The sequence below is a fragment of the Hippopotamus amphibius genome, chromosome 10 (assembly GCF_030028045.1).
Source record: "Hippopotamus amphibius kiboko isolate mHipAmp2 chromosome 10, mHipAmp2.hap2, whole genome shotgun sequence".
Lineage (NCBI taxonomy): Eukaryota > Metazoa > Chordata > Mammalia > Artiodactyla > Hippopotamidae > Hippopotamus > Hippopotamus amphibius.
Genome location: NC_080195.1, coordinates 55971283 through 55987095, shown reverse-complemented (window position 1 = coordinate 55987095; position 15813 = coordinate 55971283). Strand labels below are relative to the sequence as shown.

General features: G+C 40.5%; 1 protein-coding gene across 1 annotated transcript in view; it reads right to left on the bottom strand.

The window, feature by feature from the left end:
* Positions 1-746: 746 nt before the first annotated feature.
* The window catches only part of LSAMP (limbic system associated membrane protein), a 626032-nt gene continuing 610965 nt past the window's right edge, over positions 747-15813 (bottom strand). Inside the window, exon 7 of the mRNA XM_057697840.1 lies at positions 747-863. Coding sequence (XP_057553823.1) covers positions 766-863 — 98 coding nt within the window. The 3' untranslated portion in view covers positions 747-765. The remainder of the gene's footprint in view (positions 864-15813) is intronic.

Genomic DNA, 15813 nt, shown 5'->3' with positions numbered 1-15813 from the left:
GCGCACAGTGGAGAGAATTAAAATGGCACTTCCTAGCATCTGCGGCATGACTAGTGCTGGGGGGGTGGGGAAGGGAAGCAGCGGCGATGAGGATAAAGAGGGGATATCCGGGACAGATGTGGGAGAGATAGAACACACCGGAGGGAAAAGAGATGGTCTTAAAAGTTGGAGAGAGAGTGGAGGCAGGAAAGCCAGATAAAGGCTCAGGGCAGGACTCCAGCATGGATTCCATTGATAGCCTGAATGGCTGAGTCAGCGCAAGTAAAAAACAGAATAAAATGATGATGGAAATATAAACACCAACTGCAAGACCATATTTTTTTTCTTTCCCCACAGATGAAAAAGGATGAAGGAAGGATAAAGTGTGTGTGTGTGTGTGTGTGTGTGTGTGTGTGTGTGTGTGTGTGTGTGTGAGTGATAGTGGTGGGGGTTAATATCCATCTGGTACTTCTTCACTTGTCTTATTTTTACAACATCGGATCTCCTCACCATGATGGAGTCTTTACACCGTGTACACTTGCTTAGATATACACATTTCTTGGTAGAACTTTTCCCACCCTGAATTATACTTGAATTTTTATTGATGGACTTCAAAATTGTTTAAATGTTGCATTTTCTTCTTTGTTTTCTTATTTTCCCCTTCATTTATAAACACACAAAGTTGTGAAATAAACAGTCTCCCCCCCATCTCGCTCGCTCTCGCTCTGTATCCTGTGTGACGCATTTTTGTGTGTTTTTTTTAATTATTTTTAAACTTTTATTCTATTAACATTTGCTGAGAAGGCAGAGCAGAGATGCTGCCAGCAGCCACAGTGGTACGGCCAGACTGATGGATCCGTTTATTCCTCTCACCGACCCAGGTCCTGCAGTGCAAAAGGGAGAGAGAAAAGAGAACAGTTACATCCTGCCCACACCACGTCACAGCTGACAGCTGACTGTGTCAGAGGTGAGACTGGGCCATGTACCAGCATCTCAAAGTCAGGGCACTCGTATACAGCCCGAGAAGGGCTGCTGATCTTTTCTAAATCCTTCTCCTGGAGCTGTAAGTATCTTAAGGGGTATCATTGGTTGAAACACTTCCAAATACAAAATGCCATCTCCAGAGAAGACCCTAAATTGGCTGCCACTGATGTGTGTGATGCTGGATTGGTCTTCTCTTCATCCAACCTTGTCTTGCCTGCTCTGCTCTGCACAGCACTGTGATGCCATCCCTCATTAAGATTCCAAGCATTGGTGAGGGTCCTTCAGCGGCCAGACGCGGGATCCTCCTGCTAATTCATCACAGCATCTCCATCAATGAAATGTGGAGCCAATCTGTGACTCTCTCCTTTCTCGGGGCGGGGGAAGCAGTAATTATTTATTTGTTTATGGGGGAGGGCAATTGTTTCAAAGGAACATTTATGGCTAGGTGGCACCTTAGCTGCAAGGCAGAAAATAAGGCAACTCATTGTGGACTCTTAAGCAGCAGCGGGGGATCATCTGGTCCAAACTCTTCATGTGACACTTTGAAAATAAAAGCCAAAGACAACAATTACACCGGGAAACAAACAAACCTAGCAAGGCAGGTCCAAACTGGAAGCAGAGCTGAGACTTGAATTTGCCCATAATTCATCCCCGAGGGGAGGCCTGTGGGTTCCCCACTGCCACCTGAGTTTTCCCAAAGTGGACACGATTTCGGGGATGTGGGTGTGGGAACAGAGAGGAAAGTGGGATAGGGATTCGTGTGCGGACACAAAGAGAGAACTGGGGTAGCAAGTGTAGGTCTGACGAGCTTGTCTTCTTTGCTTTGCTTGATCCCTTTTCTCCTTTTGTACAGTTCTGTTCATTTAGGTGAATCACAAGAGGAAAACAGTATTTTTCACAACAAAGACCTTTGGATTCAAGACTGTATGCTTAGACAGTGACATTCAAAAGAGAAATTCATGTGGCTGTAATTATGGGTCACTTGGAAGTTTTGAGGGTACAGATGGAGATCAATGGGTGTGAGTGAGTGTGTACGTGAGTAAGTGTGTGTGTGTTTAAACCTAGGATGGTTTTCAAGAGCAATGGAAACATCCTCTGGTATGTGAACGTTTCCAAAATTGTCTACAAACATACCAGATCAGATGTAAAATAACAGGGAAAAAGTTGAATTCAAGAATGTTTTCCCATCTATATTTTACATAAATAATAATAGGAACAGCAACAACAACCAGACACAACCAAGAAACCTCTACGAAGCACTTCTTACAAGTACTGTTATAAATGCTTTGCAGATATAAGCACACAACCACGCTACGAGGCAGGTACTCTAGAAAACACTGCTTTACAGTGAGATAAGGAAGGCCCAGAGAGGTTCACTCCATCGCAGGAGTTTACACAGCTAGTAAGCAGAGGAGCTGGGGTTTCCCTGGGCTGCTGGCTCCAGAGTCTTTGCCTGTCACCACTACCCAGTGAGGTTGCACAGTGATGGGGTGCCGGTGAGTTTCTTGTCAAACAAGCATTCGGCAAATAAAATCTGGATTTGTTTAAAATGGTAGCCCAGAACAAACAAAACAACAGGAAGGCATCCATTATCTTTGAAAAAAATGATTTTCAATAGAAGATTTTTTACTAGAATGCCTTCTTGAGAATACTAAAAATATCCCTTAATATAAAAATATAAATATATACAAAGTGTGAACGGCATAGTTGCAGTATAAAATGAGTGTTATGATATGTTGAGCTATGGAAATACAGAATAAACAATTTAAATATTCAATTAATTCTTAATTTTTCTGAATGGCTGTAGGATCACATTAAGAGAAGGCACTTTACCTTCAGGTTCATGCCTTTCTGAGGAATTAAGTTTCAAGAAGATTATATATCCTGCACAAAGCACCTGATTAGTAATCGTTGACCAGGCACTAGAATCCAGGTGTTCTGTCTTAGCTCAGTGTTCTTCCTCATTCACCCCCGCCCCGCCCCATTCTTTTTGGCCTTTAGGGACCTTTAAGCTCCCTTAATGGCAATGCCCCAGGGCTTCTGGCCTGATGGCAGTGTTTCCCTATCATTTCAATTCCTCTTTAGGCTTCAGATGTCATGAGCTCTGTGGCGCATTTGTTTCGATTAGTGTGTCAGTGATGCTTCCAAAACAGAGAAGGACTCCACACAAATTGAGGCCATACAGAGTTAAGCAAGAATGACTTTTGTTTTGCCCTAGGGATAGTATGAAAACAGAAGGTCTTCAGAAAGACTCACTTCTGCCTATTTCCTAAATCTCATTTTTAGTGCTGGGACAGGCTAGATTATCTTTCAGACATCTTGGAGCTGAGTGGTACCTGGGGGAGTCTAAAAAGTCTATTTGAAGGGTAGTAAATATGTGAAAAAACAAAAATGCCGTCATTGAAAAGTATGATATATGCATATGTGAACCTAGATAAACATTTCACATATAACATTGTTGCTAATGTATGTGCTCATATATAATGCAGATACCAAGAGGAATATACTCATTATACCCATACTCATATATACACATATGATATACACATATATTACAGGTCTTTTCATACACATAACTGAGAAATAACTGTTACTTTCATGTGCTAGTCTATGTTCTACATAGGGAATCCCAGTGTGACTGTGTTAATAATCTTTAATTTTATCTCTAATAGAATTATTATTACATGTTTGAAATGTATTTTGTGGATCTGTTAAAGATATTTTCATCTCTATCAATTGTTATTTATTAAGTGCTCTCGTATAGCTATTTGATGTACTTATATGACTTGCTCTTTTCATAATTGGTTTGAGAGTAAATAAATAGGCTTGAAAAACATACAAGGGTAAACGGGTGATAGCTGGCGAATGAACACAAGTGTGTGTGCAACTACAGACATATATACGACTGCATAGGAGACTACTTCAGTTCATGGCTATTTCTGGGAAGAATAATCAGCAAAGTCATTAATTATGTTTTAGTTCATAGTTATGAAATTTCTGCTTATTTGGGGAAATGCAAATGATAAATCTTATTTCCCACACCAGATGGCCACACTCAGCAAGTGCTTTTATATACTGGCAGATATAATGAAACCAAGAGTCTGCAAACATAAATTAGCCTTAAGAGTAGATGGGCAAATAGAACCACAATTCAAAAATTGCTACATGTTGTTCATACAACAGACAAAAAATCATATCTTGGTATTTAGCCGTACCCTATATGTGTGTGTGTGTTTATCTAGTGAACATTCAATATGCCGTTGCATTGTCATTACTGTGATTAACTCTAGAAGTCTGGATTACAGAAAGGCATGAAATGCCCCTGAATCAAAGGCATTAGTTTGCGAAATGAGTCAAGGCTTTTAGTGTTTGACTTGAAGGTGCGAAATTTAGCTGCAGCAGGACTGGTAATCCTGAGTCAGCACACCAGGTCAAGGTTCTCAGCCCCAGAACAGGATGACAGGTGAGACCCTGTGTCTAGGTCGAAGCTGGACCACACTTTGCCATGACGTTGCTTATCAAAGGGAGTTTGTGATGAAAGGCAAGATTGATAAAACATCCTGAAATTTCAGGATCTGAGAACTGGGGGGCAAGTCTGTACACTACAAATCGGATGCAGGATGCCAAGCCAATTGATCTGTCTTTCAGTAAAATCGCAATGAAGGGACAAGGTGATTTTTCAACACCTGCTTTAGAGACTGTGTGCCTGGAGACACTTGGTGATTCAATGTGGCCAGCATACTTCTGTTGCTTCTACTGAGTACTTCGGGCTCTTTTCAAGGATTTGGGACTAGATTTATTCAAAATAATCATGAATCACACCCTCAGTGACCCCTGGGCTTTCCTTCCAGTCACTCAGATCCAGGTCATTTATAATTTTACTCCTGTACAAAGTTCAGCCATATAAGAAAAGAAGGGCCAGGTGAGTTTAAGTTTGAATTCTCCTTAGAATTATTAAGGATTGACTGACTAAAAAATAAAACAAAAATATAAACAATATACAAAACAATTGTTAAGCAAAGGAGAAAAATAATCTCCTAAATGTGTCTTAGATATTATCAATATCTAGATGCAGACTGAGGTCCCTCCGTGTCCTGGGAGCCACGTTTAAAGGGAAAAAGACTGACTTTGGCGCCACCTGCTGTCCACTTTCCGCCAGTACAGCTTCCTCTGAGTGAATGAATCCAGCGGGGATGAGAGCCTATAATTTCCAGGCTGGAGCAGATTGGAAGAGGGGTTATATTGATATTTTTTTCACCAGTGTGTCTTAGAATTAAATTTGCATTCCTTCTCCATGATCCTTTATGCATTAGCTCCCCTTTCTATAAAGTGAGTCTTGGTTAAGGCTCAAGTATTCTCACAGTGAAGTAGGAATTATCACATCTTTTCTATCAAAACAGCATCAAATATTTTGACTTGCAGAATTTGGAAATTTTAGGCCATTAGTTAGAATTCCTTTGAGTGACACTAGGAATTTTTCTTGTTGGTCTTTGAAATTAAAAAAAAATCCTATGCCCTATTCTCCCCTCCACACCAAAGCTTTGTCCTAGCATTATGTTCTACTAACATCAGCTACTTAAGTTTCAAATGTAATTGATAATCATGGCATTGGAGAGAGAAGAAGGGCTGAAGACAACAGCAGTTAATACTTCTTGCTGCAAATAATCTTGGCCCAATGTACATATTTCTGGTCACTTCTCACCGGCTGCATTCGGTGAGGACTTTCTAGCACTGGTCGTAAACAAGGTGCTGGCCCTTTCCTGGGTGTAACCAACAAGGTGTCCACAAGCTCTGAGGCTCTGCCTTGGCAGGCTCTAAGCACCACAAGAATAGGTTCTCACTATTGAGAATGATCTTGGTAATCTCAACCCCTTTAAAACTCAGAGAAGACATCTTCACAGGAGATAATTACCAATCCACGTGGGTGGCCATGAAGATATATGGCGGGTGGTGTCTGCCACACAGATTTTTCCGTGGCTCTGGTCTGGAGACAAACACTGTTAGGGATTTCTGTTGGTCTTGTAAAGGTGACACCTCAGAATTGGCAACTGTTTGACTCTTAGGGTCCACGTCATGAAGCTTTGACTTGATTGCACTGTCTTTGTAGGGGAAAGTATGTAAATTACATGCCACACGGCTGACAGAGTTACGTGGGGCAGTTGGAGGGCACAAAAAGGCAGTTCCCGGGATATGCCAGCAGCCCGGGTATAGTGTAGCAGGGAGAGGGTCTATGAAGACCTGGGAGAATGCTCAGGCAGGAAGGGACATTAAATGCTCAAGTGCTTCATTTTAGGAGATGCTGCTCTATCTCCCTGCTACTTGAACAGCCAACAGGGGATGGTAAAGTAGACTCTCTGTCCCTACTGACAGCCCTGTCATTGGGCAGTGAACATTTCCAAAAGTGCAGCTCTGCAGGAATTAACCACGGGCACTTAAGGAAAGTGGGAGGGGGATAACTGGCTCAGTTCCTGAGATTTAAAAATGAATAGCTCTCAAAAGCAATACTGGGGTCATGGGTTGGATCAGGGGATTTTGCGGGGGAATGAGAAAGTTCACAATTCGGGAAAAAACAGTAGCAAAGGTGTTATGGAAATTATTATCACAAATTATTGACTTAAAATAAATGAAAGGGCATAAGGCCCCAACGTATTGCTACAGAGGCTTAATGGTAACACACAGAAGGTAATCAGAAATAAGAACCATACCTTTTTGCTTGAAGTGCACGGTGGTGCCAATTTCTAAAGAGAAAACATTTAGCAAAACAAAAGCAGGTAAAAAATTCTGTATCAATTGAGAATAAGCACAGAGGTAGTCTGGTACTCTCCACTGAACGAAGCATGAGAGGAAAGATGGAAAGAACGCTCTCATAAGAACTTCTATTGGTTGAGACGGAAAGAAAGGCACATGGAAAGAAATTGTTTTGTTGGAACAAATGTTGTGCAGTTGGAGGTGGCAGAAACAATGTGCAACTACACATACTTGATGTAACACGTGATGTGTGCGGACAAGTACAAGAACTCTGAGGATGGCATGCGAAAGTGCTCCTGACTGCAATTTAGGATGTATCTGGCCCCCAACTCCCTTCTACCATTTTGCCCCTGGTTTGCTCTACTCAAGCCAATTGCCTTTCTTCCTTTTCCTTTCTTCCTTTTCTTCTAATATGCTAAATCCATTCCAACTTTCAAACCTTTGCACTTGCTGTTTTATCCTCTTGGAATGTTCTCCCCCAGACCTCTGCCTGGCCTACTCAGTCACTTCATTCAGACTTCTGCTGAAATGTCACCAACTCAGGAAGGATGTCTCTCATCAACTTCTCAAAAATGGTACCCTCTGTTACTTCCTATTATTTTACCCTGATTTGCTAAGCATTGATAGTACTGGTCACTTGGCATCATGTTATACATCTGCCTATTTGCTTGTTCAGAGTTTATCTCCTCTGTTAGAACACAAGCACCTTCAGGGCAGCAACAATGCACGTCTTGTCAACCACTGTGTCCCTGGTGCCTAGATTAGAGTCCAACATGTAGCAGGTGTTCAATAAATATTTGTTGAGTGTACAAATAAATCTCAGGGCTGGAAAAGCTTCTATAGGTCAAATACTTGGATTCCCTTTTAAGTATCCTTATCAATTCAACCACAGTACTTAGATCTTTAGAAGTAAATATGGAAAATTTCCATACTTTGAATCTCAGGACCAATGGAATGATTGATCAGATACAGGAGCCCAAACCATAGCTGTTGGATAGGAATTTTCTTCTCTGTGAAGATCAGGATGTAGCCCTGCATCCCTGAAGGGCATGCTTTCACTAAGGGAGTAAAGTGACTTGGACTCTGAAGCCGAAGAGAAGCTTTTGATTTGGACATCCAGTCATCTCATTGTCCTGCTTGAAACTTGTACGTGCTTTCTTACGGCTTCCAGGATAAAGGCCAGTATCCCTAGCGTGGCAACCATGGCTCTGCCCTTTCACCTCTCCAGCCTCATCAATGTTTATGATCTCTGCATTCCAGCCCACAAGCCTCCCTAATGCTCCGTGGTACCAGGTTTTCTCTGCTGTGGGGCCTAATGATACCTCCACTAGGAATCCCACTCATCCTTCAAAATTCAAACTCCACAGAGAAGGCTTCCTTAGACTCCTTGGTAAAATTAAGTCCCTTTATTATAAGCTCTATCCTCCTTCATAACACTCATCTCAGTTTTAATTGCAAATGCATTTATCTGAGGTTTTGATTAATGCTTATCTCCTCTAGCGGACTGTGAGTTCCATGGAGGCAGGGGCTGTGTCTGTTCCGGTTCCCTGTTTAGCACAGCAAATGCATGACGGCACTCTGAGCGCACAACGGGCCAAAACAGAACGGGCAGAATCACTGAAATGTGAGAAAAATAAAGATATGCCAAGCATCCTCCTAACAGAGGATCTGAGGCTGTTAAGACAACAGAGAATCTGAGTAGCTGAACTCTTCATTCTCTGATACAGCACAAAGGGGTCAGATCTTCAGAATCAGGTCTGCAAAGTTTCGGAGGTTCAGAGCAATCTACTAACCCTCTTCCTTGCAGATTTTCCATTTGCCCGTCCAGAGGAGACCACAAGGAGAAGCTCTCAAACAGCAGGATGTGTTCTAGCATTCTTATGATGGCTCTAAGAAGGGCACAGTTGTCTTAGTGTCTGAAGTCCAGGAAATGTTTGGCTACAATTCAGTATTAGCAAAACTAGCGTCAGTTAGGCTGCTCATAGAGCAAGCTGGGTCTACATGTAAGGACAGTTTCCCTGAACTGGTCAGATGTAGGGCGGGAGCAGGTGGGGAGCCCAGTGTGCATGTTCTTTTATACCATGATTGCTGGTGCACTTCTGAAGATACTCAAAGCCATCAGCACCTGCCCTTCTGTCCTTGAAGAGCTAGTCCATTACTTGCAGAAGGATGGAGGTCCATTCCGAAGCTTGGAGCAAGATTTCTGCTTCTCCCCTAGCAGAAGGCAGCAACTCTCACCTTAGAAGTGAAGTGAGATCCTATCAAGATATAAAACGCCAGTCTCCACCTGTTGAGCACACTGATCATCTGACCACAAACCTTTCAATTGTATGTTAAACACGCTGACACCTGCTTTCTTTTGTAACACCTGCTCTCACAAGTTTTCTTTGAAATCAGCATATTGCCTTAAGATTTGTTGAAAATGCACCGTAGAGAACGGCTTATCATAAAAGGAGGAAACTGAGGCCCAGGGAGGCTAATCAGTTCCCCAAGGTCACACAGACAGTGAGAGGCAGAGCTGAGACTGAAATTCAGGGCTCCCAGCTCTCCAGCCAGAACTCTGTCTGTTATTCACAATACCCCTCTGGAATTTTAATGCCAGCAAGGCTGAGTAAGTATAGCCTATATAACTCTAGGGTTATCACTGGGACATTTAAATAATTCAGTGTTGATGGGGGAAAGTTTGGCTCTGCTCCTGTGCAAAGTGCAACTTCTTTCTTGGATCAAGTCTTTTGGCTTATCATTCTCTAGACTTTATGAGGGCCTCTCAAGGTCACAGAGTGATGCTCTTCACCCAAAGGGTCTTAGATCCCTGAGGGGATCATCCTCAGGTAAAGAACACTTGGTTTCCCGTGTTCCATCCCAGGCCTCATGGAATAATTCCAAGCAATTGTTCAGGAACCTGGGCAGGCAGGGAAACTGACAGTTCTGTGTAAGCTGGAAAATGTCACTTCACTTCTCTTTGCTCGTTTCATCAACTGTGAAATAAGTTTAATTAAATGCTTCTTATAAATTTTTTCTATTAGGCAAGTTAATTATCATACTATGCTCAGAATATTGCCAGACACACAGTAAGTGCTCAATAAATAAGAGTTGTTGCAGGGAGATCAACTCGATGATGGGTGATAACTTAGAGGGCTGGGATAGGGAGGGTGGGAGGGAGTCGCGGGAGGGAGGGCATATAGGAATATATGTACAAATACAGCTGATTCACTTTGTTGTACAGCAAAAACTGGCACAACAGTGTAAAGCAATTATATTCCAACAAAGAGCTTAAAAAAAAAAAAGAATAAGGACTATATTCACATTACAAAAAAAAAAAATGAGTTGTCGGATTTATGGTAAAAATTCCTTCTAGAGAAGATTGTCAGTGAAAGTTTGGTGGAAAAAGAGACAAATAGATCTTAAAAATAATCCATGGCAGTACAGTTTCAAAAATTAAAAAAAAAAAAAATCTGCAACACTATGGTTGAACACTGCAAGATGCTACGGCACTGAAGTGATAGGGAAGCAGGCTGATTAGGCAGTGTTTTGGTCAGGAGGAAACTAGCAATGGGTTAACCAGTCACTGGCTTGGGCAAATGGATTTCTTAGCGAACAGACAATTAAAAAGAGTTCAACAAAGAATTTAAAAGCATTGCTCAAATATTACACTCTATAAAAAAAATCACAAAAATTCAGATAAAAATATACACTTGTATAAAATATCTTTAAAAAGCAAACTAGCTTACCAGTTAAATTTTAGGAAGTCTTCCCTATTGAAGCAAATGAACTAGTTTGTGAAATACTAATGATCTTAACAGTTGAAATTCAATTTGTATTTAGAAAAAGAGAAGAGAGTGCTTATTTTGTACTATTATTTCCTCCTCATCCTCTTTGACTGGAATAGAACATTCTCTTTTGAGGAGAAAAACGCCAAATTTTTTTGAGCCGGGCTCTTTGAAAACTTGGTTGTATGCTGCCATCTTGTGGTAATTCTAAGACATGTTCCTTTGCGCCGTCTAACGTCCTCACCTTTGTCCACGAGGTGGCAGTAGTGAGAAAAAAACTTTTTTTCAGAGCAGGCAGGAAATATTATTTTCAAAAAGGAGTCTTTCCTACTACAGACAAGAAAAAAAATTTTTTTTTGGTCCTTAACAACTGACAATTTTTCTTTCTTTTCCAATGTGAAGGCGATCTCAAGATCTTGAGTAAAACTGCCTTGCCAGGGATACCAATTCTGTAGGGATTCCCTGGCCATACACATTAGAATATACCTGTAACCTACAATTTTTATGCCTCTCGTGAAAACTCTCCACACCAATCTTGCTTTAGCAAATACACTTAACAAGAAAGCATGGCAGTGCCAGTCTAAATAATAAAATAAAAAGATAAATCTGCAGCAATACAATGGACAAAACTTGTGGTGGGGGGGGAATGGTACTAGTTCAGAGAAAGTTCTAGACGTCTGTGGACGCATGACTGTCATATGCTTAGATCTCAGCTCCTGAGGAGGGGTACAAGGAAGCAATGGCGAAAAGAATTTAATACTAGAAAAGGCAATTGCCTTGGCAAATTTGTTTATGCTAATCTGTCTTTGACTTTTGATTTACAGATTCTTTACAACCAGCTGTGTTAGACAAAGGTGCAGCACCGGAAAGAGCAGACTGGGCCTTCCTCCTTGGCATAGACAACGTCTTCCTTGTCCACCACTGTAGCCTCAGCTCACTATTTCTCTAGCACAAAGTATGTGTTCAATAGATTTGCAGAATAGGTGTCTGAGTACATAAATGGAAAAACGAATGAGTGAATTAATCAGTCGATACCTTAAGAGCCTCCCTCCCTAAGATTCTAGGTAGAGGGAAATTTTATTCTTTGAAACCATCATGTCTTAACACAAAGGCAAAATGACTGCTGTGAATTCATAGTCATTTAAAGAATGATATGGGGCTAGGAGGTCCTTTTATTAGTTCCCAAATCCCTGGCAGGTACAAAATTTTCTGGAGGGCTGAACTTTATTTAAGAACTCATGAAATTTAAAACTTAGAAAATAAAAACTCAAGCTTTTTTTGTTGTTGTTCAAAGGCCACAAGATTTATTCTTTCCTTTCATCTGCCATTATATGGTATGATTAGGTCTGTCTGTCTGTCTGTCTCTCTCTCTGTAATTAAAGTGAGTGCTGTGAAGGTGAAAGATGCTTCATTGAAAACGTTAGAGTTCACAATTTGGGAACTCCCTTATTCCCTGAGGAAATTTCTGTATCTATATTTACCAGCAGTTTTGCCATTTTGCCTTCTCTAAATTTTATCTGGGAGAGGAAGTGAGGGTACAACAAATCCATGAGGAGAAGAATTGATTTTCAGCACTTTGACTCTTGACAACTTGCCTCTAACCCTATGCTTATCATCGTTCATTCCAGTTCACAGGTAGGATATGTAGAGTTTGGTGGTTTGTATTGTTTGTGCAATCGTTCTAATTTCAGGGTATTTACTTGAACGTAAACGGCTTACTTTTCAATATGCCATAGTTATCGGAACAAGGAAACAGTCTCTGTTGTATGTGGCACAGCTCATTCTGGGAGGCCAGTCTTCTGATGAGCCCCAGGTTTTGAAAATGACATCTTAGAGGGCTTAAAATAACTGATTGCACTTTTTTTTTCCTGGGCCAGAATTAATAAGAGTTTATGTGCAGGGGAGAGGGAGGGTCCAAATTCAACAGGGGTTTTATCCTTCAGTTGCCTGGGAAAAGTGAGAAGGGATGGAGTTAAAATCATTAAGAAATTTAATTAAATAAATGTATAAGAATATTTGAGGTGCTGCTTCTTTCTCCCTCACTGAAGCATAACGTTTGTAAGAGTCCTCCATGGGAATTTATGTTTTTCTGCACTCTTTTGTGTTTTGTTGCCAAGGTTTTGAAAAATAAAAACTTTTTTTTATTATAGTGGATTAAAAGGGGAACATTTTTATTAATTCAGTTTTCAAAGTCACACTCCGAAAGTTGTTAATTTCTTTCTCAATGGTTTCTCTGCTCTACTTGGAGGCTTTAGGGATTAGTAGCTTCTACTTACAAGCATTATTATTATTTTCCTTTTTACATAGCAAAAAGATATGCCTGTGGTTTCTATTTGGATTGTTAAAGTTTTTAATTTTCTCTTTTGCTATATTCACGTTTTATAAACCCTAATGCCTAATATTTTTAGCGTAATGTTCACAGTAATCATTCTGGGTCTAGTTCAGGGGGAAGAGCCAAAATAGAGAAATAGTTCTAATCCTCATGCTTTAAGGTTATTTCTGTTTTCTTAGTTATTTCATAGGTTGAGCGTTATCCTGACTCCTAGGAAAATATATGACACTGGCTGGGAAAACTAAAAAGTCTTAGCATGTTATCAATATTTGAGAAGGGAAGGTGGCCTCCCCCTTAGCTAGATTTGGGTCAGAAAGGAATCCTACACTTTACTTTCAAATACGCCTAGGGGCTTTTCCTTTTATAGTTGACCCTGACGAGGAATGGACTTAGATGTTTGATGTTGTTTCGGAGTGAGTCAGAGACATGAATATCTTACGAAGCTTTTTGCCACCCTGGACATACAGTGAGAGCTCTGTGCTCAATGAATGAGTAAACCCACATCAAAACTAATCTGACATAATTTCTCATTATGTGATGAAATAATGGAGACACCCCATTCTCATCAATAAGTGAGCCAACCCTCTACTAACTAAACGTTCTATACTAAAGAGAAGAGGAGAAAATACTTTTAAAATAAAAGGTCATTTCATTAAAAGAAAAAAGACAGATTTGTATAAGTACCCCAATTTAAAGAGAGAGCCTAGGAGGTCCCACATCTGAAAGGGGGACCCTTACTGGAAATCCTGGAGCTGACACAAGGGAAATCTCTTGTAAGATGAGTCAGATTTGACTTAGGACCTGCAAGAGCTGAAAGCGTGCTTGTCCCTATGGAGAGAGCACTGGCCTGGGGGCAGGAACACCGCTCCTGGACCTGTCTCTCCTATGACCTTGAGCAAGTCACGGGAACAGGCCCAGCCTCAGAGAGGACAGAAGACAGAGAACAGGTTAGGTGTTTTAACCTGAATATTTCATAGTACGCCGACAGCTCAAATATTCCCACAAAACATTTGTTTATATCATATTAATGGTGCTCTCTCTAAGGAGAGAGATTATATATAATCTTTATTTTCTTCTTTATTAGTTTCATATATTTTCATATTCTTCCATAATGAGAATGCATAACATTTATTATCAGAATAAAAAACTATTTATAAAAATAAATCAAGGCTTTTTTTTTAAAAAAAACCTCTAAATCTGGGGAAAAGAAAATAATCATTTTCTGATTCTTTAGCTTTGCGTTGACATCATTACAAGCAGACTGAATTTCTTTCCCCACTTTTTAGTTGGCTGGTATCATACAGTAAAACTAAAGAGAGGCTAAGATAGGGGAGGTCTAACTTCCATATGGAACATTGTCTTTACAGTGTGAAGTGACAATGCAATAAAAAATGTATTATACGGGCTTATGAGGTCCTTCTGGCTGTACGCTTGAAGTAATCGCCCTGTAGAGGAAGTAGAGGTGCACGAATTGACTTTAACTGCTATGGACTCTGCTCAATGGTGACATGGACTATTCTGGAAAGTGCAGACTCACTAAGCACTCCTGAGATAAAGAGAGGGTTTCTTAAGTGTCTTACAGCAAGTCAGCCTTCTTAAATCCTGCGGGTTTCTTATTTAGCCTGAGAGGTTTAATTTTTAATAATCAGTGAATTAAAATGTTAGAGAATGCCCATTGGGCTAAGTTTAATCAAGGAGTTTCCCTGGGTCACTCCACCTAAAAATACTTGTAAGATAGAAAAACTCCAGAAGTAAATTGTTTGAATCAGCTATCAGTAAGGTATTAGGGCCAGACATGCACTTTCTGGCCCTTAAAGAAGAAATAAGTACTTCTGCCCTTGTGCCTAGAACATGCCCATTGCACCTGTGGGTAAAATCCTGGCCTTTGTCCCTCGTTGGAATTAAAGAACAGTCATCTCCTTTCATAAAGAGCTACCTCCCAGCCCAATCTACTTATTGTTGGGGCAAAATAGATTATACTTTCCGTGTTTAAAAATACACGTTTTATGTATATTTTGAAGCCTTTTGTGCCTTCATGTATTTGACTTGCTAAAAAAGGATTTTACAAGTACAGGTTTGGGTAGGTCTCTAGAGATTTTCCTCCTGTCTGGTTTCCTTCCTCTCTGTTTCCATGCTCTAAATTGTGAATTGCAAATCCATTTTAGAATACATTTTAGATTTAAATTCTAAGCGATTCAAAGTGGTCTTTAATCCATTTAACATGTGTTTTCATTTTGCATGTTTCCAAATCAAAAACGTTCAAACACCATGAAACAAGGTAACTAGCCCATGGAATTTGAATGCAGAGATAACAAGTGAACTTGTGAGATTTCCTGGGATTTTAAGGCTCTTGGAAATAAGATAAGGGATTAAAACACAGTGCTATGCTCAGAGTTACCCCTGAGTCTCTGTCTGTGGCACTGAGCGCCGTAGGGCAGGACTTGGTGAAGGCGGTTCTGCGTTGGACCCTTCGCAGTGACTGTACTACTTGGAGCCCCAGGACACCTCAGTGATTTATCTGTAATTCCTGCAGTGTCACTGACTCCAAACATAGCATCATCGCCAGGTTCTAGAGCAGCTCCTGGAAAATACAGATGGCTGCATACAAGCTGACCGTTCCTACAACTAAAATGAAAACCTACTATCAAACCTCCTTGTTGAGAGGCTGAAAGTTTTCCCTAGATGTTCTGCTAGGTAATAGGCTCTCGGCATCCTCCAGAAAACTCACCTCTATAACACCACATACCATACAGTATACACTATCCGTACGTGTCTGTACAATCAGGCTTATAGGTCTCTTTCTTGTCTTAAATGTGTAACAGGTAGAAATGTCCATCTCCTCTCTTTTAACTCCACTGGTCTATCACTTTTCTTTTTAAACAGGCCAGATGCGAACAAGGAAGAGTAAGAAACTCTTAGGGAAAAATGTTTTTTTTTTTTTCAGATTTTCAAAATTAATTAGACCATATTGCTCAGCTCTCTCTGGATTCTAGACCTCTG